This window comes from Salmo salar, chromosome 14, assembly GCF_965601325.2.
Source record: "Salmo salar chromosome 14, fSalSal1, whole genome shotgun sequence".
NCBI lineage: Eukaryota > Metazoa > Chordata > Actinopteri > Salmoniformes > Salmonidae > Salmo > Salmo salar.
Window position 1 is genome coordinate 69,610,063 of NC_138304.1, and position 24,376 is coordinate 69,634,438.

General features: G+C 44.5%; 3 protein-coding genes across 4 annotated transcripts in view; 2 read left to right on the forward strand and 1 right to left on the reverse strand.

Annotated features, from left to right (window-relative positions):
* The first annotated feature begins 668 nt into the window (after nt 1-668).
* On the forward strand, nt 669-5,056 carry LOC106570028 (large ribosomal subunit protein uL5). Of its 2 annotated transcripts, none has more exons than XM_014141920.3 (6): nt 669-738; nt 1,455-1,605; nt 1,739-1,845; nt 4,043-4,174; nt 4,302-4,412; nt 4,977-5,056. In XM_014141920.3, the coding sequence occupies exons 1-6, from the start codon at nt 733-735 to the stop codon at nt 5,004-5,006; spliced, it is 537 nt and encodes a 178-aa protein (XP_013997395.1). In that variant the 5' UTR covers nt 669-732; the 3' UTR covers nt 5,007-5,056. The 2 variants fall into 2 exon arrangements, with proteins under 2 accessions (XP_013997395.1, XP_013997394.1); XM_014141919.1 differs by having other exon boundaries at nt 700-765.
* Nucleotides 5,057-5,806: 750 nt separating this feature from the next.
* On the reverse strand, nt 5,807-16,349 carry LOC106570027 (kelch-like protein 31). The gene is made up of 6 exons (XM_014141917.3): nt 16,094-16,349; nt 10,693-11,194; nt 10,200-10,546; nt 9,532-9,831; nt 9,190-9,365; nt 5,807-7,797 (listed from the first exon to the last, which is right to left on the reverse strand). The coding sequence occupies exons 2-6, from the start codon at nt 11,132-11,134 to the stop codon at nt 7,011-7,013; spliced, it is 2,052 nt and encodes a 683-aa protein (XP_013997392.1). The 5' UTR covers nt 11,135-11,194; nt 16,094-16,349; the 3' UTR covers nt 5,807-7,010.
* Nucleotides 16,350-18,694: 2,345 nt separating this feature from the next.
* The window catches only part of LOC106570026 (elongin-A), a 34,921-nt gene continuing 29,239 nt past the window's right edge, over nt 18,695-24,376 (forward strand). Inside the window, exons 1-8 of the mRNA XM_014141916.3 lie at nt 18,695-18,853; nt 19,906-19,962; nt 20,575-20,690; nt 20,819-21,339; nt 21,739-22,064; nt 22,280-22,391; nt 22,676-22,831; nt 23,342-23,439. Of these exons, the coding sequence (XP_013997391.1) occupies nt 18,743-18,853; nt 19,906-19,962; nt 20,575-20,690; nt 20,819-21,339; nt 21,739-22,064; nt 22,280-22,391; nt 22,676-22,831; nt 23,342-23,439 (1,497 nt within the window). The 5' untranslated portion in view covers nt 18,695-18,742. The remainder of the gene's footprint in view (nt 18,854-19,905; nt 19,963-20,574; nt 20,691-20,818; nt 21,340-21,738; nt 22,065-22,279; nt 22,392-22,675; nt 22,832-23,341; nt 23,440-24,376) is intronic.

The following is a 24,376-nucleotide window of genomic DNA, read 5'->3' on the forward strand; positions in this document are numbered from 1 at the left end:
GTCTAGCTTGCTAGCTAAGATTTAGAAAGTATGATGTTGACATGATCAGTCCAATCAAAGCCATGGTAGATATAACGTGATTTGATGTCATTTTATCTGTGGCCACTGACCTTGAGCCTTCTTGGATGGGCACTTCTAATGTAACTCTATGGCAGCACCAAGGGCTTGAATTTTCAAGCTGTCCCTATAGATTTTGCGGTGATGTAGTGTCCCCATGAGTGACAGAACACTGAGCCAATCACGGCGCAAATAGAGGACATTACCAACCCCTACGCTCCATATTTTCCGCTGCTGCCCCACCACCACAGAAAGCACTGAGCTAGGCAGAAACACCTGCATTTTGGAGCAGCCTTAGTCCAAAACAGAGACCATGTTTGCATGCAGCTTTATTAACTAAATGATTATATATATTTTTTTACATTGTTTGCAAACTGATATGTGACACATATTAATGCCAAAATAACATGCAAATCAGGCAAAAAAATACGGATTACATTTTCCACTTGTAATTTTGCTTTAAATAAACCATTTTATTGTGTTCTTGAATCTAAATATTCTTTTTCAGCGCAACTGAATAATGATATATACAGTTTTACTGTACTTTATTATTGAATATTTGCGCCTATGGAACCTTTCTTCAAATGCATGATTTTACGTAGGGCTAATTTATTTAAACACTTCCCTATAAATGCGCTGGCCCGGAAATGTGTCGTCCTCTTCAAGTGATCAAACATGGCGGTGAGTGCAGGTTTTACGCATAAGGAGGCAAGATTTCGCGGTTTACCTTTTAAATCCACAATCATCATCGTTATACGGCCAATAACCCATTGTTTTTATAACCAGATATGAGTAGGTTCATGTTCACTATTGAAACAAAGTTGTATTACGCACAAAATATGCGTCATTGATTTTAATTGAAGCGTATGTTAGGGAAAGTGACATGGCTGTTGAAGTCGAGGTTTCTCCGACTATGTGTCTCAGTACTTTGTTACAGTTGACGCGACATCGGTAGAACGTTAACATGCGAACAGTGAAAATATGAACATTCACGAAATGGTAAAATTGACTGCAACATTGTGAACATGATACCTTAGCAAGGTGGCTAGCAGCAGCCGGCGATAAGCCATAGGATATGCACCGGCATGTCCTGGTGGCAGGAAACTGGCTATTTAGCCAGGAAGTTAAAGAACATATTGAATCACGTTTTTGAATATAGTGTAAACATGTGTGGCTGTTTGGAAACGGCTTAAAGATCACCAGTTGGGTATCTATTGACATTGACCAGGATTTATTAGCTAGTTAATATCGACATGTTGCTATGTTGGCAACTAGCTAGCTACCCAGCCAGGCTGCAATGCGGACTGCTGATGTAGCTAGCGAAACATACAAAATGGAATAACGAAACGTAACTGTTAACCTCCCAGCCACCTAATGCCAACGTTTGAATTCAACAGGAACAGGGCGAGAAAAAGGAGAACCCCATGCGTGAGCTTCGCATTCGCAAGCTCTGTATGAACATCTGTGTAGGGGAGAGTGGTGACAGACTGACCCGTGCTGCTAAGGTGCTTGAGCAGCTCACAGGCCAGACCCCTGTCTTCTCCAAGGGTAAGTATCTTATATCTGTTTTGTTTATGATGTTAATCTGTGGCTGGGTGTTTGATTGTTACCCTGTCGATTGAAACATTGTTAGTGGAAAATGTTTGTACTTAATAAGTCTTCCTCCCCCTGTACCCCTCAGCCCGCTACACTGTGCGATCGTTCGGCATCCGCAGAAATGAAAAGATTGCTGTCCACTGTACCGTCCGTGGAGCTAAGGCTGAGGAGATCCTGGAAAAGGGACTCAAGGTGAGTTCAATATTTTATACACTGTCCATTTACTACACATTTATTACAACCACTGCATGAAGTGTTTTGAGATGTGGCCTTGTTGACTACGCAAAACTCTTAATCGCCATTCATCTGTCAAGGGAATGTTTCTTTCTGACACCCTTTAGGGTAGGGCTTAGTGTAGTGGGAACATTTGCCCCTATTTGTAGCTTTCTAGAGTTCCGCATACTAGATGTTGACCGATTATGATTTTTAAACGTCGATTATTGGAGGACCCCAAAAAAAAAAAATATATATATATATATTAATAATGACAATTACAACAATACTGAAGGAACACTTATTTTAACTTAATATAATACATCAATAAAATCAATTTAGCCTCAAATAAATAATGAAACATGTTCAATTTGGTTTAAGTAATGCAAAACAAAGTGTTGGAGAAGAAAGTAAAAGTGCAATATGTGCCATGTAAGAAAGCTAATGTTTAAGTGCCTTGCTCAGAACATGAGAACATATGAAAGCTAGTGGTTCCTTTTAACATGAGTCTTCGATATTCCCAGGTAAGAAGTTTTAGGTTGTAGTTATTATATTATTATAGGACTATTTCTCTCTATACGATTTGTATTTCATATACCTTTGACTATTGGATGTTCTTATAGGCACTTTAGTATTGCCAGTGTAACAGTATAGCTTCCGTCCCTATCCCCGCTCCTACCTGGGCTCAAACCAGGAACACATCGACAACTGCCACCCTCGAAGCAGCGTTACCCATGCAGAGGAAGGGGAAAAAACTACTCCCAAGTCTCAGAGCGAGTGACGTTTGAAACGCTATTAGCGCGCACCCGGCTAACTAGCTAGCCATTTCACATCGGTTACACCAGCCTAATCTTGGGAGTTGATAGGCTTGAAGGGGTGGGTATAATTTGTGGAACGTTCCAACAGGAATCTGTTCCAAAAAACGTAAAGGAAAAGGTTGCCAGCCAACAACGCATACAAAGTAGCAACGCATACAAACCTAGCTGCCGAATAGGCATCAACTCACCACGTAGCTTATTCTTAATGTTTGTCCATAGGCAAACAGACATGTGAGGACAGACATTTTTCGGAATAAACGTGATGAGTGAAAAACGCAATGAAATGGACCACTCCCTACCCGGTATCTTATTCTGCCGCTATACAACTTTGTATGCGTTGTTTTTTTGGAAACCTTGTTATTTACGAAGTTTTTGGAATCGATTCCTGTTGGAACGTTCCACAAATTATACCCACCCAGGTTGAAGTCATAAACAGCGCAATGCTTTAAGGGCTGTTTGAATGAATGCTTACAAGCCTGCTGCTGCCTACCACCGCTCAGTCAGACTGCTCTATCAAATCATAGACTTAATTATAATATAATAAACACACAGAAATACGAGCCTTAGTTTCCAGATTCGACCCTATTAATGACCTATCTCGAAAACACTTTTTTTTTCTTCAGTGACATACGGAACCGTTCTGTAGTTTTTCTAACGGGTGACTAAGTCTAAATATTCCTGTTAGGCATTGATGTTTATGGTTTGGTACATTGGTGCAACGACAGTACTTTTTTCAATGAAAATTAACAGGCACCGCATCGATCATATGCAACGCAGGACACGTTAGATAACTACACATGGTTGATGATATTACTAGTTTAACTAGTGATTATGTTAAGATTGATAGTTTTTTATAAGTCTAATGCTAGCTAGCAACTTACCTTTGCTTCTTGCTGCCCTCACGTAACAGGTAGTCAGCCTGTTAATCCTTGTGGAGTGTAATGTAAGGCAGGTGGTTAGAGCGGTGGACTGGTAACCGACGGTTGCAAAAACAAATCCCCCCTGAACAAGGCAGTTAACCCCGTTTCTAGGCCGTCATTGTAAATAAGAATGTGTTCTTAATCTGACTTGCCTAGTTAAATAAAGGTGTACGTTTTTTTTTTTTTACAATTTGGCAAATCGGTGGCCAAAAATACCGATTGTTATGAAAACATGAAATCGGCCATTCCGATTAATCGGCCGACCTCTACCGCATACTTATGGTTAAGTTGTATCACTCGTGTTCGTCCTCAGCCAATGGTGTTTTGGCGCGGTGTCAACTTTGACCATTGTCCACATGGTTAGGAATGTATTTAGGCATATTGCTTAATGTTGCAAAATGTTGCCCCTGCTAAATGGAATACCTCTTGCTTCCAAAGGTGCGTGAGTACGAGTTGCGGAAGAACAATTTCTCCGACACCGGTAACTTTGGCTTTGGCATCCAGGAACACATTGATCTGGGAATAAAGTACGACCCCAGTATCGGTATCTACGGACTGGACTTCTACGTTGTGAGTGGCTTCACGTACTTTAGAATTATTTTGAAATAGTTTTAATTTTACCTGCCAGTTGGGATACGATAGTGTTTACATGTCTTCTAATCTGAACCACGCTCTTTCTCACGCTTTTTGTTTTCAGGTCCTGGGCAGACCCGGTTTCAGCATTGCTGACAAGAAGCAGAAAACAGGTCGCATTGGTTTCAGGCACCGCATCCGCAAAGAGGAAGCCATGCGCTGGTTCCAGCAGAAGGTGTGGCTCTGTTTATAAAAAAAAAGATATGTAGTATGTATGTATGTGTGTATGTATGTATTATGTATGTATGTATGTAATATGTATGTGTATGAAGGGGTTCTCTTATACAGGGTGGGCAATCATACCTGCAAATGACTGTGGATGCAGATTATTTGCTGTGTGTTGCCAACCAAAATATCAGCAGTTTTTCACCGACTGTGTACCTAGTATCCCCGTTGGATTGTATCCACTGTTCTGAGGACCACATGAACTCGGTACTTGTTCCAGTTAAACAGTAACGCACACCTGAGTCTACTAATCAACAATTTGGTCTTCAATGTTCACTTTGATCATTTTGAATTGGCGGGTACGGTTTGGCTGAAATAAAAGCCTGCACTCAGTGCCCCCATGCAGGTATGATTGCCTACCACTGCTTGAATGCTGTTGGTAAGAACTGACTTCGTATTGTATATTAAGGCTGAATGACCTGTGTAATATAAAATTGACAGCTTTTCTTGTGTGCAGCATGAGTAGACTTTCTTGCTAAGCATCTAATTGTTGTTATTTTTATTTTTTCTTCAGTATGACGGTATCATCCTCCCCGGGAAGTAAAGGACCATCATTGACCTTGTTTATAACTATAATAAAATGGAAAAATACCACTGTTTGGTTCTGTGGTCATTGAAGTGATATGAATCATATGCTGAATTTGATTATGTTCTTGAGTAATCCACATTTATAATTCTGCATAATAGGAAACTGTTGGCAGTAACATGACTCAAGGGACAGACTACAGTAATGGGTCTAGATTCTGGAAAGAATGGTGCTTGCTCCTTACAAGCACATATTAGTATGTTCTTAGTCTGCTCTCAAAACAGAATACTAAGGGTCTGTTGAGAAGCTTTTGCCTCTGAAGCTCAAATTGTAATTATACCATAGGAAGCTATTAAAGGGGAAATTAATATATAATCAGAATGCATGATGGAGACAATGTATTTGATTTTGAGTGATTTGCCCGACATGTACTTTCCTAAATGCAGCCAGTTGTATTGAACGGTTTGTGTATGTAGTACTTGGTGTTTCATTCTTCTGCCACATGATGGCAGTATTGGCTCTTAAAATGAATAGTCTGGGTGAATTGAGTATGTCTGGCGACACGATCTTTGGAGGTCACGGCTTTTGAAATCACGAATTAAGCAGCTGTCTGGTGTCTCTTCAGAATGCTTTTGGAAGAGTGTCGGAGACGAGTTGGTGCAGGCATAGGGGATTTTATACTACCAAACGCAGTGATGCCATGGCACTTCATCAGAGTTGGCCATTTTATATAAAAATGTGGCAATGGACAATGCAGAAATCGTTTCTTGGTTAATGTGACCACAAGTTAACTCAGGTTTGAAATAAGACAGGTCCCCTTAGGTCAGTTTAGCTTTATTCAGTGAAACACCAGTGTTACATTGCTTCTGGAATTGCTTGTCTGGACAGAAAATGGCTGTTTACACAGGCAGCTCAATTCTGATATTTTTCTACTAATTGGGCAAAAGATCTGAATTGGGCTGCTTATGTAAATGCCAAAAGCACCAACATACACTTACCCTGTGCCAGCAACTCTCAGTAAGACTAACACAGAGTGATTCCTCCAATCAAATAAGGCTAATTAGCATCCAATTACATTATGGTTGAGTCCTCATTTACTTGACCCCAATTTTTGCTAGGCAGGTTCCCATCTTTGGGCGTTTTACTGATTCCTGGTAGCTTGTCATTGTATCGCCTGGATGGAGCTGGCAAAGGTCGACTCTATAACAAACACAGGTGAGCTGGAACCCATGGCCTAGATACAAAACATGACCTGAGCCAAATCTAAACGGTCATCCATTTAATTTCCGAATCAAAGGTCTGCTGTTTTGTTTCTGGTAGGTGGAAATTCCTGTGAATAGGTCAGGGTCACAGGTTGCTGGGCTATCGCCCTGTCAGACATTCTCTACTTGTTCGTCAGTGGGTGACATTGTAATCATGTTATTTTGACCTCTAACCTTGTCCACCTTCCTTCAGCAGTCACAGCAACTCTCACTTCATTGCACTTAAACATTTTTAAATGATGTATAATAAAACTTTTCTGAGCTAAACTACTTTAGACAAACATACTTTACAGTACTGTTATACATATATTCGCTGATTGTATTTAATGAGAAATGTTGAACGTTTTGCTGAAAATCATATTGCAATATTTGTCATAAGATTGTATGGCTTAATGTAGAACACCCAGACACTATCATTCACTCCAGAATATTCACACTCTTGCAACCACACACACACACACGTAATCACCACAGTCGTTACATGTTCCACCTTACTAACTGCAATACATATTGTACACATACTGCAAATTGATTTAATTTACAGTCATATTCACATTCAACAACCACATAGGCCCTATTCCATTGAACTCCCTAATGTACTGTTGTCATACCAGTATAGGAGTTAATTCACTCTGCCTTCCATCTTTAATTTTCCTTCCTTTACTGCTCTGTTCCTCTATCTACAGCTCTCTTCTCTCCTCCACCTCTATCACTCCTCCCTTCCATATTCCTCTCTCCCTTTTTTTTTTTTATCTCACTCTTAGGCAGTGATGGGCTGTGGGGCCACACTGCTCTCTCTCTGTGGCGGTAGCTGCTCCTCCTTGGTTGCTGGGGTGTTGCGGTGCTGTTGCCTGCGGGGGGTGTGGCGGGGTGGGAGGGTCAGGGTGCAGCAGGACACGCCCACAGTGGCCTCGGGCAGATTCTCCTCCATGGACCAGCTGTCAGTTGCCGGGGTGTACTTCTGCACGGCCGCCTTGTAGCGCTTCTCGGCCTCGTTCCAGCCACCCAGCAGGTACAGTTGTTCCGCGAGCGGCGACAGGCCTGCCGTGCTCACACCCAGGGGCAGGGGGGAGGCCCGGCTCCACTCGCTGTTCTCTGGGGAGAACACCTCCATGGACAGGACGTCCACACGGTCTCCGCTGGGGCCCAGCTGGCTACCACCCACCACGTACACCTTCCCTCCCAGGGTGGAGGAGCAGTGCCAGCCTCGGGGGGTCTCCAGGCTGGCCTTCTCACTCCAGGTGTCCGTCTCAATGTTGTAGCAGGCCACGGAGCGCGAGTAGGCGCAGTTGATGTAGCCGCCGGTCACCAGGATGTCTCCGGAGGGAAGCACGGCACTGGCGTGGCAGCAGCGTGGCATCTCCATGGGCGTCTTGAGCTGCCAGGTGTTGGAGGAAGGCAGGTAGCTCTCGGTGGTGGCCAGCAGGCCCTCCACGTTGCGGCCGCCAACAGCATACAGGCGCCCGCCGGTGGCTACCAGGCTGAAGTGGGTGCGGCGCTGGCGCATGCTAGCCAGATGCAGCCAGGTGTTGAAGCGAGGGTCGAACCTGAGGAGGAAGAGATTAACAGTGACAAGTCAGAATATGAAGTTGTCTAAATTGAAATTAAATCTACACATAACTAACAGCTTACAGACAGTAGGCAATTAAGTTCACAGTTATGAAAACTAGGACACTAAAGAGGCCTTCCTACTGACTTTGAAAAACACGAAAAGAAAGATGCCCAGGGTTCCTGCTCATCTGCGTGAACGTGCCTTACGCATGCTGCAAGGAGGCATGAGGACTGCAGAAATAAATTGCAATGTCTGTATTGTGAGACGCCTAAGACAGCGCTACAAGGAGACAGGACGGACAGCTGATCGTCCTCGCAGTGGTAGACCACGTGTAACAACACCTGCACAGGATCGGTACATCCGAACATCACACCTGCGGGACAGGTACAGGATGGCAACAACAACTGCCCGAGTTACATCAGGAATGCACAATCCCTCCATCAGTGCTCAGACCGTCCGCAATAGGCTGAGAGAGGCTGGACTGAGGGCTTGTAGGCCTGTTGTAAGGCAGGTCCTCACCAGACATCACCGGCAACAACGTCGCCTATGGGCACAAACCCACCATCACTGGACCAGACAGGACTGGCAAAAAGTGCTCTTCACTGGCGAGTCGCGGTTTTGTCTCACCAGGGGTGATGGTCAGATTTGCGTTTATCGTTGAAGGAATGAGCGTTACACCGAGGCCTGTAATCTGGAGCGGGATCGATTTGGAGGTGGAGGGTCCGTCATGGTCTGGGGCGGTGTGTCACAGCATCATCGGACTGAGCTTGTTGTCATTGCAGGCAATCTCAACGCTGTACGTTACAGGGAAGACATCCTCCTCGCTCATGTGGTACCCTTCCTGCAGGCTCATCCTGACATGACTCTCCAGCATGACAATGCCACCAGCCATACTACTCGTTCTGTGCGTGATTTCCTGCAAGACAGGAATGTCAGTGTTCTGCCATGGCCAGCGAAGAGCCCGGATCTCAATTCCATTGAGCACGTCTGGGACCTGTTGGATCGGAGGGTGAGGGCTAGGGCCATTCCCCCCAGAAATGTCCGGGAAATTGCAGGTGCCTTGGTGGAAGAGTGGGTTAACATCTCACAGCAAGAACTGGCAAATCTGGTGCAGTCCATGAGGAGGAGATGCACTGCAGTACTTAATGCAGCTGGTGGCCACACCAGATACTGACTGTTACTTTTGACCCCCCCCTTTGTTCAGGGACACGTTATTCCATTTCTGCTAGTCACATGTCTGTGGCACTTGTTCAGTTTATGTCTCAGTTGTTGAATCTTGTTATGTTCATACAAATATTTACACATGTTAAGTTTGCTGAAAATAAACGCAGTTGACAGTGAGAGGACGTTTCTTTTTTTGCTGGTGTTATACAGGATATCCATGTACCTGCTGAGGGTGCTGACAGCGTGCTTGGCCTGGTTGCGTGCATCGTTCTGGTCCTCTCCTCCTGCCACGTACAGGAAGCCGTCCATCACAGCCACACACTGGTTGAAGCTCTTAGCGGGCAGCTGGGACAGGTGGCGCCAGGTGGCCGCACCCTCACGTGGATCTCTCCACAGCACCTGGAAGGGAACCAATGTCAACAACTTAGCACTTCTCATTTTGGATAATACTGTTGAATCATGGTGATTGGTGAAACAGTAGTTTTCTAAAATGTTGGTTTACTTCTTCATCATGTCTTTGACTTCTGCCTAAAGTTTAGCCCACCACAAGATCCGCCACACTCACCACTCTGCTCAGTGCCCGCTCGGTGATGGAGGGACGCCCCCCAACAGTCAGCAGGGTGGCCTGTCCTCCACGCACCTGCGTGCGACGAGACTGCAGCGTGTTCTGTCGGTGGGGCAACAGGTGGTAGTTCATGGCATCCACCAGCAGGCGGTGGCAGTGAGGGTCCGTCATCATCCTCGCCACGGGTTGGATCTCGCTGACCAGCTCGCTGGCAGGGATGGTCTCGAAGCGCACGTGGGACAGCAGCTCGGCGGCGTGCACCTGACGCTTAGGGTCGAAGTCCAGCCACTTCATGGCCAACTGTGGTTGAATGAAACCAGAAATATACTTAGAATCCTATTCGATTCGGTTTGTAAATACCGCTCCCTCTCTGTTTCCTTGCAAAGTCTCTCATCCCTACTGCCCTACTGGTTTTGTGTATTAATAACTATACATACAGTGAGTTATACTGACTGAGTATTTCTATACACAGTAGGATGTCAAATAGCCAGGCAAGTGTCTGTTTACTAGGGTCATGTGGTTATATCATGTCCTTAACAGCTGGTTTGAGGATTGATTTAGGTTTCGCTCAAAATGGTTGTAGTTGGGGGTAGGGAATGAGGAGATCTGATCCTAAGTCAGTTATTACATGCAGAAAAGTAGGTTAAAGCAAGGTGAGCAGAGCTGACCTGGAAGGCGGTGACTTCAGATGGCAGAAGCAGGCTGTCCTCCTGGAGGAAAGCTGTGATCTGTTCCAGGGTCAGCTGGTTGAACAGGGGCGTCTCGGTGAACGCGACAAAGTTCTCCAGCACAAAGCGGCGGGCTGCGTCACGCACAGGAATCAGGCCGTAGGCGGCGGCGATGTTCCACACGTACACGCACGTTTGCACGTTCATCTCGGCCAGCAGGAAGTCCATGCACATCTGGAGCAGCTGGGGGATCTGGAGGGTGGCAGCAGCTGACACAGTGCAGCCGATGGTGTACAGGGACATGTGGACGCGGCCCAGGTAGGCAAAGGTGATCACGTTGGCCAGGCCTGGGAATAGGTGGACAATATCATCGCTTTATTCATGTGTTTTTGTCTATTAATGTGGACTTTGACAAATATGTTTCCAAACAAGACTGTTCCTGCCTTTAATAAATATCAGCTATAGATGCTAGGCGGTTAAGTTTGAAACCTACCGAGGGGGGAGAGTGAGGACAGCTCTAGACGCTTCATTCCGGGGTCCTTGGCCAGGATCTCCCGGAAGTACTGGCTGACGGAAGAAATGACCAGCTTGTGCACGTCGAAGGCCTTGGTCTTACAGGCTAGCTCCAGGTCAGTGAGGAAGCGCTCCTGGCGCATGCGGCTCAGCTCCTCCAGCAGGGCATTGCCGTGGAGGGGGCGGGTCACCTCACAGCCCAGACCCAGGCCCTTTTCTCCGGGCTTCATGATGGGAGGGGGCAGGGGGAGGTTGAGGTGGTTGAGCTGCACGATATCCAGTGCAGCCATCTCCTCGATCTTCTTCACGCTCTCCACCACCACCACTCCTCCTGCCATCTGAGTAGTAACAGTGGTCACCTGGGTGACAACTGGCTCAATGGCAATCTTCTTTGTACGATTGACCTTCTTCTTGGGGGCCATGGCGACAGCTACTTTAACAGTTGGGTTAAAGATTTTGGCTCTCGAGTTCTGACTGAAGCACTGAGGGATGAGGACAGAACAACTAATCAACAAATTGACAAAGCAGACTTTTTACTGAGTGTGATAAGGTGGACTTTCTTCATTGATAATCAACCACTGAAACACTGAGTGACTGTTGGACTAGCTATGTGTTCTCTACTGCTAACAGAAGGGGAACACTAGGAACAGATTGACAGACACCAGTGTGTAAGGGTGGTGGGTAGGTGGGGTTGGTCAGTTTCAGTGCGATAGCACACAGGACCTGAAAAAGAGAAAGTACTAAGTACCACAACATCAGAGAAAAAGGCCATGGCAATACAGTAACGACATATACTCTTTATCTCGCTCTCTATCACAGACGGAGTCTAAAAAAAGAGGGGTGTCTGATTGACAGCTGCAGGTTTCTGGGGGTGCTTCGGGTCAGGTTTATGGCTTATAGCAGCCAGACATACATGTGCTTGTATTCATACAATTCAGTATAAACGTTGCTTATACACATGCTGGTTATTCAAGTTTCAAAGTGTCTCAATCATTACGACAAACTAAGCACACACTTGTAACACATACCTGGAAAAATACAAAAATCTCACTAGCTCAACATCTTTGGCAACTTCAATCACAGATACACAGGCGCGCTCATGTCACCTAAAAATACACTAAGGGCAAAGCGAGTATAGTGGCGCCCCTGCCCCTTGGATTACTACCCAGTAAACCACCTCTCTGGTTCCACACCACATACCTGCCCCTCATCATATCCTCCCAGTGATTTGACATACTATACCCAAATGACTTTCATTCAGTGCTTATCACTTTGTAAATAAACATAGAAGGACAAGCTGGGACTGTGGCCTTTATAGATATAAAATACAAAGGATCACAGGCAATTAAAAGGATCATAGTGGGACAACCTAATCATGACTAACCCTTTGATTACAAGGGTACAGTGTCATTATCATCAACAGAGGACCAAAACCTGGAAATACTGCTGCTACTCTGTTCTTTTTTGAACTCTTATTATCTATCCTGATGCCTAGTCCCTTTACCCTGCCTTTATGTAAATATCTACCTCAAGTACCTCGTACCTCTGCACATTGATCTGGTACTGCTCCTCCCTGTATATAGCCTCATTCTTGTTTATTTTAATCCTCCTGTTATTATTTAAATTGTTCTTATTTTTAACTCTGCATTGTTGTGAAAGAGCTCGTAAGTATTTCATGGTAATTTGTTGTAATGGAATTGACCCCTGGGTCAATACTCTGGCAAAGAGTCTAATTTTGCTTCATGCCTGTTTTGAATTGTACAAATAGAAACACATGCTTTTTACATAGCTTGTGATATTCCTCTGCAGATTAATATATATATTTTTTTAAATAGAGTGGCAAGAAAGGAGATAATATGTATATGTTTTGTGTGAAAGGACATTTGTTTCTCTCTCAAAAACCAAATCAGATAGGCTAAATGGAGATGTTTCACTCCATGCTGCTTGTCACGTCCTGACCAGTGAAAGAGGTCATTTGCCATAGTAGTATGGTCAGGGCGTGTATGTATTTTGGGTTTTCTGTTTCTATGTGGGTTTTGCTAGTATTCTATTTCTATGTTTTGTTTTCCATGTTTTGGCCGGGTATGGTTTCCAATCAGAGGCAGGTGTCTTTCGTTGTCTCTGATTGGAAGCCATACTTAGGCAGCCTGTTTTCCTTTGGGGTTTGTGGGTAGTTGTTTTCCGTTCTAGTCTAAGTACCTGACGGGACTGTGTTGGTCGTTTTTGTTATTTTGTCAAGTGTCTTCATTAAAAGATTGAAAATGAGCACTATCCACGCTGCGTCTTGGTCTCCATTTCACGACCCGTGTGACACTGCTGATGTTCTCAGTAAACAGAATACCTTTCCATGGCCAGAGTCAGCGTATAACAGCATGTCAGAGTGCAGGTGCTTTCCACCACGTGTGTTATGAAAATACATACATGGAGATCCTGTCGGAGATTGACCCTCAGCCAAGGTTATTTATGTCCAGACTGTTGTTTACAGATCACCCACAGAAGCAGTGGATATGGGTCACCAATCATCCTTGACCTATCAAAGGGGTGTACATCTCCTCAATGTACTATGCTATATGAAGTACCAGTTTTAAGAGATACTAATTTCATTCAATGAATAGATGTGGTGCTATTTTTGGTTCCTGTGATGAAGTCTGATGTTGTTCTATTGTTGTGTCTATTTGCCATGGGGCGTCCAGTATGGGGGATGACACAGCAGCTGTGACTCCCACCAACCATTGTTACAGATATTTGTGAGGGTTAATGTGCTATGTGAAGGTTATTTTCATTTGATGTAATCACGTCGCATTGTTAGCTACATTTCTAGAACCTTGCTGAATATTCTAAGACCTTTGCAAATGTCTTCCTTTTGGTGGTCAGGTTCTTGCCCACCAGCAGAGAAGATTTAAGAAAGTGGTCTCAGAAATATCAGGTTCTTTCTTACATAAGCAGCCTCTACTTGTGTTGTTGAGGATGCTTATTGTTTCAAGGAGGATGCTTATCTTCACTTGCACTTCTCAAGAATGCCTGGCCAATCAACAATTTAGGTCAAACCGTCAGGGATCACTTTCCCCCATCATTCCAATAGTTCTCATCCCACTGGGCACACACTGGAACCAACGTGGAATAGACATTGAATTGACGTCCGTGCCCAGTGGAATCTCTGGTGCGGACCAGCTATAGGTCAGTAATGGTAGGTTATAATTTCGGCACCCAGAACAAATCTTGCGTAAGAGGTGGCCTCTGGCCATCTACTCGATTTTGGCAAGTCTGTCACAGGATATTATTAGTGGTACAGTACATCACTGGTCACTGCTGTTTCATCTCTTTTGGGGTGTGTTGCGACATCCAACTAGGTGGCTACTCACACCCTCCCTCTGGCATGTAACCAACTTATCTCCCAGTGTCAGCTCTCTCTCATATGACACCAACAACAGCTGCTGTCCTGTCCCCCTCTCCATATGGGGGGAACACAGCCCAGTCACAAGCATCGTCCACTGCACTGACCGGGGATATTTGAAAACATCAAGTTCAGAGAGAATGAGTAGGAGGGGAGGGAGCGAGGCAGAGAATCTAATACAGTATGCATGTGAATCTTTGTAAAAAGTAATGTAAGCTAGTTGAGGTCTGAGGCAGAGCTTAATGTTGGGAGGTTATGGTGTACATTTTCATTGGTTGCTGTTTGAGATTTTAGCCTGGGTTTCTGTATAGCACTATGTGACATCTGCTGATGTAAAAAAGTGCCTTATAAATAAATGTGATTGATTGATTGATTGATTGAGTGTACTTCTCAAATGTGTATCTCACGTCACCCCGCTCCTCCGCTCTCTCCACTGGCTTCCAGTTGAAGCTCGCATCCGCTACAAGACCATGGTGCTTGCCTACGGAGCTGTGAGGGGAACGGCACCTCCGTACCTTCAGGCTCTGATCAGGCCCTACACCCAAACAAGGGCACTGCGTTCATCCACCTCTGGCCTGCTCGCCTCCCTACCTCTGAGGAAGCACAGTTCCCGCTCAGCCCAGTCAAAACTGTTCGCTGCTCTGGCACCCCAATGGTGGAACAAGCTCCCTCACGACGCCAGGACAGCGGAGTCAATCACCACCTTCCGGAGACACCTGAAACCCCACCTCTTTAAGGAATACCTGGGATAGGATAAAGTAATCCTTCTAACCCCCCCCCCCCCCCTTAAAAGACTTAGATGCACTATTGTAAAGTGGTTGTTCCACTCGATATTACAAGGTGAATGCACCAATTTGGAAGTCGCTCTGGATAAGAGCGTCTGCTAAATGACTTAAATGTAAATGTAAATGTATTGGAGTGACCGAGTGTGCCATAACCTCCATACGGAAAATATGTATTTGTCGAGGATGATGAGGGTCAGAATTGGTAGGAAAACAGGACAATAATGTGAAGGAAAGATGAACTACCAGATCCTATGAAAAACTTTGTATGGGATAGGTTAGGAACAGAGAGAACATCTTATGAAGCTAAAGAAAGAGGAGGACAGAAATGAAAAGGGGACATGAACATAAGGAAAATAGCGGAGATGGATCAAAATTGACGGGAAAGATATTGGAACGTGGTAGAGGTAGCTGAGTAGGTGACACCGTGACAAAACAAAAACAAAGCCTGGAAGAATGATCATTAGCACTAACACCACCTGTTGTTTACCGGTGTTGATGCAAATTTGGGCTCCCGAGTGGCGCAGCGGTCTAAGGCACTGCATCTCAGTGCTAGAGGTGTCACTACAGACCCTGGTTCGATCCCAGGCTGTATCACAACCGGCCGTGATTGGGAGTCCTATTGTGCGGCGCACATTTGGCCCAGCGTCCTCCGGGTTAGGGTTTGGCCAGGGTAGGCCCTCATTGTAAATAAGAATTTGTTCTTAACTGATTTGCCTGGTTAAATAAAATCTCAAAGCCCAGAACTCTGTGCGGTACACAATGCCATCATGCGTCCGACTCCCACCTCCCCCAGTGTCAGAATTCCTTTGCCTATCTCCAGAGATTATTTATAGATGCTGAGCAACACTGTGCCTTTGAGGCTATAGCTCGTATGCATCCTGCTATCAACTTGGCCTCATATTAACTGTTTGTGAGTGTGAGTGAAATAAAATGCAACTTCAGATTCTACATGGTGTGTAAATTGATGCTAGAATTATTGTGATTACATCCATTATTTAAGGTGATGAAATGTTTGAAAAGGTTCTTATTTGGGTATGTCTTTCATGCCAATGTCTGCACACTTGTATTTTGTATTATTGGCCATGGTTAATATAATATAGAAATGCTTTATGATTAGGATAGGCTATCTCATCAAGTTGGATAAATCATGACTCGAAGAATCATGCAAATAGTTAGAGAAAAATACAGTCAATATGCTTTACCTGTCTCTCCACTCACTTTCCTCTCACTCTTCTTCCTTTTCTTTCTTTGTTTCTTTCTTGGCTTTCTTTCACTTTGTTGATTTTCTCTCACAGGTTGCTCTCTCTTCCTGTTTCCTCTGTCCCTCTGTCCTCTGTCTGTCTTTCAGTGCACTGTGGTTCAGCGTTTGAGTGAGTCAAGGTCCAACCAAGTCTATGAAATGAGACCCCCTCCCTCTCTAATTTCCAGCTCACACCCCCTACAACTCCAAATGCAGGCACCCCCTCCCTCCCCACCAAAAATACTCCATATGTGGCCAGCCCTCTGCCATCCACCCCCTTCAGCCACTAGGCTGAGCAGAGTATGCCAATATGCTGTGCTCAAGTTTCTGTTGTCTCACAGTCTATCTCTCTGTGTTGTGTGTGTGTGTGTGTGTGTGTGTGTGTGTGTGTGTGTGTGTGTGTGTGTGTGTGTGTGTGTGTGTGTGTGTGTGTGTCGTGCGTGTGTGTGTGTGTGTGTGTGTGTGTGTGTGTGTGTGTGTGTGTGTGTGTGCGTGCGTGCGTGCGTGCGTGCGTGCGTGCGTGCGTGCGTGCGTGCGCACTCGCGCACACGCATCAGGAAGAGGCTCTGGTGCTATTTTAACAAAGTAGTGGAAAAACTTGATGGGGTTGTTGACACACCGGATGTTGTGAGATTCTATCAACAAGAAAGGAGGCATGCACTATGACACTGACAACAATATCATTTTATTGATTATTAATACATTAGCATCTGAATACCAGTATTGTAAGGGCAATATCTAATGATGGTAAAAATATATGATAAAAACTATAAGATGTGACATTTCTATAGGGCCATATCAGTACATTATCACCAATATCATTATGATGTCACAAAGGATATTAAAGGCCCAGTGCCGAAAATATGTAATTTGCCTGTGTTTTATATATACATTTCCACACTATGAGGTTAGAATAACGCTGTGAAATTGTGAAAATTATGATAATCCCCTTTAGTGTAAAATAGTGGTTCCCAAACTAGGGTTTGCGAACCCATGTGGGGTTGCTGATATGAAAATGGGGTCGTGGGAGAATTTCCAAAATCCGGAAAAGAATGTAACATTATAGTAGACACTCTTATACAAAGTGACTTACATGAACAACTAGTGTTAAGTGCCTTGTTCAAGGGCACATAGACAGATTTTTAACCTAGTGGGCTCGGGGTTACTGGGCCAACGCTCTTAACTGCTAGGCTACCTGCCACCCAGATAATATTGTCTTTGTCTCTCAAAATCATTGTAATGTGGTTAACTTATAAAATCTAAATGAAAATGATTTCAATATAAAAGTTAAAACTCAACCAGAGAGCGCCCTTAGATCGTGAATGTGTAAGCTTGCTATGCTATGAAAACACACACTATTCCAGATACTTTGATATTACCAGCCACAATTGATAAAGTGAAGAAAATGTGTGGGAGGCAGAGGCACAGAAACTCACATCAATACCTTTGTCAGATAACACTGTGAAACTAAGAATTGATGCTATGGCTAACAATCAAGAGGAAACTGACTGAACGACTCAAAAACTCCCCACCTTATGCTCTCCAAATGGATGTTAGCTGTGAAGGCCGAGATGCCCATGCATTGACTTTTGTTTTCTAGGGGGAGGCTATTCACAAGTAAATATTGTTCTGTCTCACGATTCCCAAGCATGAAATGACACAGGGGATATTCAGTGTGCTGCGTGGCTATTTTGACAAAAAACAGGTTCCATGGGATTGAATGGTGGGCTTTTGCACAGCTGGGGCTACATCTATCAAGTAGCGGCAGAAAGCCTCTGTACTCTAGTTATGAATGTGTCTCCCTCTGCTATGTGGACGCATTGTATGATACACCCTCTGAGCTATAATGGATACACCGAGAGCAACTGGGGGCGAAAGAGCTGAGCGCACAACTCGGTGTATATGCAGCAGGTAACTTCGATTGTAAACTAAATCGCGCACACCTGTTGGCAAAACTATGTGGAGATATGGGATCAGAGCATGACAATGTTCTATTTCACACTGAGGGTTGGTGGTTATCGAGGGGGAGTGTTGGAAATATATTTTTAATTGAGAGAGAAATTGCTGTCAATCACAATGTATGTTAAACAAAAAAAAGACTTGACTTTCTGTGTAATAAAATAAAATGTGGCTCCTTGGCTATGTAACAGACATATTTGGGAAACTGAACGAACTAAACGCAAGCATGCAGGGGAAATACACAAAAATTATACGAAATACTTTTGACTATGATCCTGGCTGTGTTGACATGCTGGTAAATCAAATCAAACCGCTGATCTAGCTGTCATGTGACCAAATGCTGCAGACTACACATTCATGGGCCACAATGTAGGAGTTTTGGTTCCTGACTCAAAGGGATATTTTTATTCTTTTTTACCTTTTTAATTGAACTCAATCACAGTAAGGTACTTAATTGTTACCCAGAAATGATTTTACAATGAGATAAAAAAAAAAATATATAAAAAAACGGCTGCATTGGACCTTTCATCGTCAAACAGGTGTCTGGTTTATCCTTTGTCAGCTGTTTTATGACGTAGTTCCGTTAATCTCCATGTCAACTGCAGGCTGACTGAAGCAGTGGTTAGGACAGCGCTGACCCATTTCTGTTGTAATGAAGCAGCTTCCGGGTCACAGGACACCAGCACTAAACATGGCGGAGGAGCTGTTGGAAGTGGTGGAGAGACTTCAGTCTCGGCTCTCCGAAAACCTAGAGCCTCGCAAGGTAATAATCGTAAGGCCCAGAATGGAACGGCAAGGCTGTGGCGGATGGCTTGCGCTCGCTAGAATGTTTTCAAATATTGTCGCGTGGCAGGTAGTTCCGCGAATGTAGCTAGCGACTGATTTTTTTTCTTCTCCTAAGATCACGTCTCGATGCGTAACTTAGCCAACTAACTGGGTTTCTTAATCATAGTTCATGTTAAGTTTAACCGAGTCCTCGAGCTACCTGCCAAGTCCGCAGAACTGTACTTTATGCATTGGAGCCATTGGACATTGCCACTTTCAAATGCTAATAATGTAGCCATCTAGCTAGTGTTCAAGAAACGACACCGATTGTATAAGCTCTACGATCGAGTGACAGCGACATCAGCACGGGCCTAGTTGTTAGATTGTTGCACTTCACTCATGGACCAGTCCAAATTTTAAGGGAAACAACAATACATTGGGTTGTGGTGCGTTATTGTGATGTTCAACGAGACACAATCAAGAATAACAACGCAATCCCTGCACACACTGCCGTGTCGGGCTGGATTTTTATCAGCTGATCGACTTTAGTAAACACAACCCCCTCTCCGGATACGCGTAACTAGCCTACCTCACAACCCCCATAGGCCACGACAACGGACACATCTCGATGAGCCATGACAGTGCGCAATTCGGGCACATTTGTCAATTTCTGACCCAAATACATCCTGAATGTACTGCACAGTTTGGCATATATATAGCCTACAAAGTCAAACTACCAGTAGGCCTACACTTTTACACAGATAACGCTAGCGTACACTTTCACACAGTAGACCCATGTTGTCATCAATGCTGTGGTTTTGTAAATATTGTTATGTCGCTATGTTTTCTTTCATTCAATGCTCAGCAGCCTTGAATTAACCTGACCGTTACCTTTAACCAGCTATATCTTCCCTTTTGGCATACCTGAAATTTTGTGCACTTTGCTAGTGTGTAGACTGTTCTGTTTTTCTCAGAATCAGGCTAGTTAGGTCAATCAGTACCACGTATGTAGTGAGCACTGTGTAAATCTTCTGTATTTGCACTATTTAGCTCTTGAAGACCCTCAAAAGGCTGGGGGAGCTGCCTATGACTGTGGATATCCTTGTGGTAAGATATTGAAATAATGTATTGTCCCGTGTGGCTCAGTTGGTAGAGCATGGTGCTTGCAACACCAGGGTAGTGGGTTCTAAAATGGTTCTTTTTTTGTTAATAAATCAGTGCATGCTCACTACTGTAAGTTGCTCTGGATAAGAGCGTCTGCTAAATGACAAAAAATGTAAAAATGCTCATGTCACGATTTTGATAGCATCTCTTTCTTTAGTCTCAAAGCCCCACGTTGATTGCATTGCACCCTAGTTCCTCAGTCACTGTGAAGTGTTCTTTAGAAGAGGAAGACAAATACAGTCTTTGGTTTTGCAACCGGATGATGTGGCCCTGTGTAGCCAGTTTCTCTATAGGAGTTGATGTGCTTTTCAATATTGTTAAGTAACCTTCAGAGCATGCTCACTTCCTTTTATGATGGGCAATAATGCTAATGTGGCCTGTTTTATGTGCAATACTAAGTGTGCTGGCCTGCTCACTTAACCATTAGAGCTCCTGAATCTATACAAACCACCCATGTTGCTCTCAATGACACTAGTGTCAAAACATAATGTACTGATGAGGAGGACACCCTACTACTATCTGTGTCCCGCTTATATTTTGTTCTCTCTGGTGCAGGAAACTGGAGTAGGAAAAACTGTGAATTCGTTCCGGAAACATGATCTTGCTGGAGATCTTGCGAAGAGCCTTGTGGCCAAGTGGAAGAAACTGGTTCCCGCCCCGTCTGCTGAAAGGTACATTATTACTGAGGGATTTGAGGAGATCTTCTGATTCTTCGTCTTCATTTTTTTCATTGTCTAGTGTATTTTCATCTGAATTCTACTGAAGTGTAGCTTTTTAATGTTTTTCTTTTTCCTCACAGACCCGGCAACGCGAAGGATGTACGGACGCACGCGCACCCTCGCAGCTCCGAGGGAAAAGACGGGAGGCGAGAACGTGTCCGGGAACTATCCCCGGAGGAGCCGCCTCATGTAGAGGAGGACGAAGAGGAGGAGGAAAGAGGCTACCGTACAAACTACTCCCCCTCCCCCCCTCAGCACCACTACAGCCCCCCACAGCTTGGCCACGGTGGCCAACGAGGGGGGTACCAGTCGGAGGGCTACGAGAGCCCCACTGAGGAAGAGCCAGAGCCCGCGCCCAGCCCCCCTCGCAAAGAGGTCCGACATGCCAAACCGCAAAAAGAGCCTGGGAGGGAGCATCACGGTTCCCACGGCGACCGGGGCGAGGAGAGACGGCAACGTCACGCCCAGGCGAGTAGCCGTGGTGGCGAAGGGAAGAAGAGCAGCGTGGGTAAGGAACCGCAGCACAGCGGCAAGGCCTCCAAGCACAGTCGGCACTCCACGCAGCACGAGAGCAAGAAGGACAAGAGAGGGGGAAGTGATGGTGAGTGTGCTGCTGAGAGAAGTTCGCTGTGACTTCTGTGTCATTGTGACATTTACAGAGAGGCTGGTTCTCAAATGACATCCTATTACATAGATGCCTCTTTCAATCTTTGAGTCAGTATTGGTCTGTTAATAGATGGTTTTCCAATCATGTATTATATTTATACATGTGGGATGATAATAAGAACTTTACTGTATTGTGGATATGGTGACCCATGGTCTTTTTCATCAGAACTCTGTAACAGTACTGCTATGGTTGATTAAAATATGCAATGATACTAGTGATTGTTACCATTTCCCCATTCATTTGACCCTTAAAGATGTGGGTTGTCTCACACTTCTCCCCCCCCAAAACAAGATACATCCCATAACATCCTTCCTTGTTCTCCTTACTCTCTAGGGAGGTCACGTGAGCCTAGGGACTCTCCTATATTAGCCCAGACACCTGAGGAGCAGGCAGAAGAGGCATTTGATACCCCCACCGTGTCGTTTGAATCCTTCCTCACATATGACGCCCCTACACCCACTAAGAAGAAGAAGAAGCCCGGCAGCAGCAGTCGGCCCTCCTCCCACCACCACACACCTCCTCGTCTGCCTGTCCAGCCTTCGCCTGCTGCTCCTTCCTCCTCCAAGGATTCCAAGCCCAGCAAGGCAAACGGGAACCGCAGCAAGAGGGCTGATCCAGCCCAGACGGCAATGACCCCGGTGCCTGAGAAACGCAGGAGGGTAAGAACAGACTTTCACTGTACTTTTCCTCTCACTCGATCATGCGTATGTTCAACTGGAGAATGTTATATTTGCTGTAAAAAAATGTTGGGTGCTGGACAGTAAGTCCTTACGATCGTGTATGTTTTTATTAACCAGTTGCCCTGACCCTGATGATGTTCTCAGGTTCTTGACTGAACTCTTCCTCTTTCAATGTACTCTTTCTTTTACCCCAGGTGGTCGAGGTTGTGTCCACACTTCCTGATATCCCTCTGCCAGCCATCCAGCCTAACTACAGACCTCTGCCTTCCATTGATCTCACACCATTGTCCCCTCAGCGGCGCAAAGGTACTTAAAAAAAAAAAAAGTTGGTTCCTCCTTCACACTGTGTGTATGTCTATGTGGGTACGTTCCAATATCCATAATACTGTACAACAGATTAATTCTATGTATTGGGAATGCAATCAATGTGTTATGATAGCGTGGATATTGGAAGTAGAATTTGTATGTGTTGGACTTTAATTTGGGTAAATGTGTATTAAGATACAGTATGTATTACTCTCTAGGCCTAAACCAGTTAGTTCTGATTGTCAGCAATTTGTCATGTTTAACTTTTCACCTCTTTCCGGCAGGTCCTGTGTCAAATGACGCCGAGGAGGACACCGGCTTCACCGGGAGACGCTTTAACTCTAAAATGACGGTCTACTCGGGTTCAAAGACGTCCTATCTGCCCAAGATGATGAGTCTGTACGAGCAGTGCATCAGGGTGCTACAAAACAACATTGACTGTGAGTGTTGTCTCCTAGCGACACTGTGAATGCCATGTAATGGCACTGTTATCATAATGCTTAGTTTATATTTCAGCGTCTTATCACATTATGTACTTCATTTAGTCAAGTGATAATGTCCTACACCTAACATCTCCCAGAAGGGAGAAGGCAAAGACATGGATTATTTACCTCATTTATAATGGGCTATTGTTCAAACACCACCAACTTAATTGTTGTGTGGATTCTTATGGCTGCTGGCCAACTTAGATCCACTTGTACACACTCTTGAAATCATTTAACCAAAACTAAGAGCAACACGTGATGTTCTCTTTAACATTACATTGACTGTTAGTATGTCTTACTCATCTAGGACTTTTATATTTCTCTAAATCCAGGAAATGTATTCTAACCACAGCTCTGTTCATGCCACAATTTTCAAATCACACTATCATTGTTTATCTTAGAGGTGCTTGACACTCTGCTGATTGTGTCATTGTATAATGAGACGCTTACTGCATGTTTGTCCAGCAATTGATGAGGTGGGAGGCGTGCCTTTTGAGATTCTGGAACCAGTACTAGAGCGATGCACCCCAGAACAGCTTTACCGCATTGAGCAGTGCAATCAGGTAACACAGACACACAAAAGTATGAATGCACAAACCCTCACCCAGTATGAAATGGTCCGTTTACATACACTTAGGTTAGTCATTAAAACTCATTTTTCAACCACTCCACACATCTCTTGTTAACAAACTATAGTTTTGGCATGTCGGTTAGGACATCTACTTTGTGCATGACACAAGTAATGTTTCCAACAATTGTTTACAGACAGATTATTTCACTTATAAAAGCTTCTGATAGGCTAATTGATATCATTTGAGTCAATTGGAGGTGTAATTGTGGATGTATTTCAAGGACTACCTTCAAACTCAGTGCCTCTTTGCTTGACATCATGGGAAAATCCAAAGAAATCAGCCAAGACCTCAGCAAAAAGATTGTAGACCTCCACAAGTCTGGTTCATCCTTGGGAGCAATTTCCAAACACCTGAAGGTAGCACGTTCATCTGTACAAACACTATGGTACCACGCAGCCGTCATACCGCTCAGGAAGGAGACTCGTTCTGTCTCAGAGATGCACATACTTGTGCAAAAAGTGCAAATCAATCCCAGAACAACAGCAAAGGACCTTGTGAAGATGCTGGAGGAAAAGGGTACAATAGTATCTATATCCACACTAAAACGAGGCTTGCAAGCCGAAGAACACCATCCCAACCATGAAGCACGGGGGTGGCAGCATCATGTTGTGGGGGTGCTTTTGCTGCAGGAGGGACTGGTGGACTACACAAAATAGATGGCATCATGAGGCAGGAAAATTATGTGGATATATTGAAGCAACATCTCAAGACATCAGTCAGGAAGTTAAAGCTTGGTTGCAAATGGGTCTTTCAAAATGGACAATGACCCCAAGCATACTTCCAAAGTTGTGACAAAATGGCTTAAGGACAACAAAGTCAAGGTATTGGAGTGGCCATCAAAGCCCTGACCTCAATCCTATAGAAAATT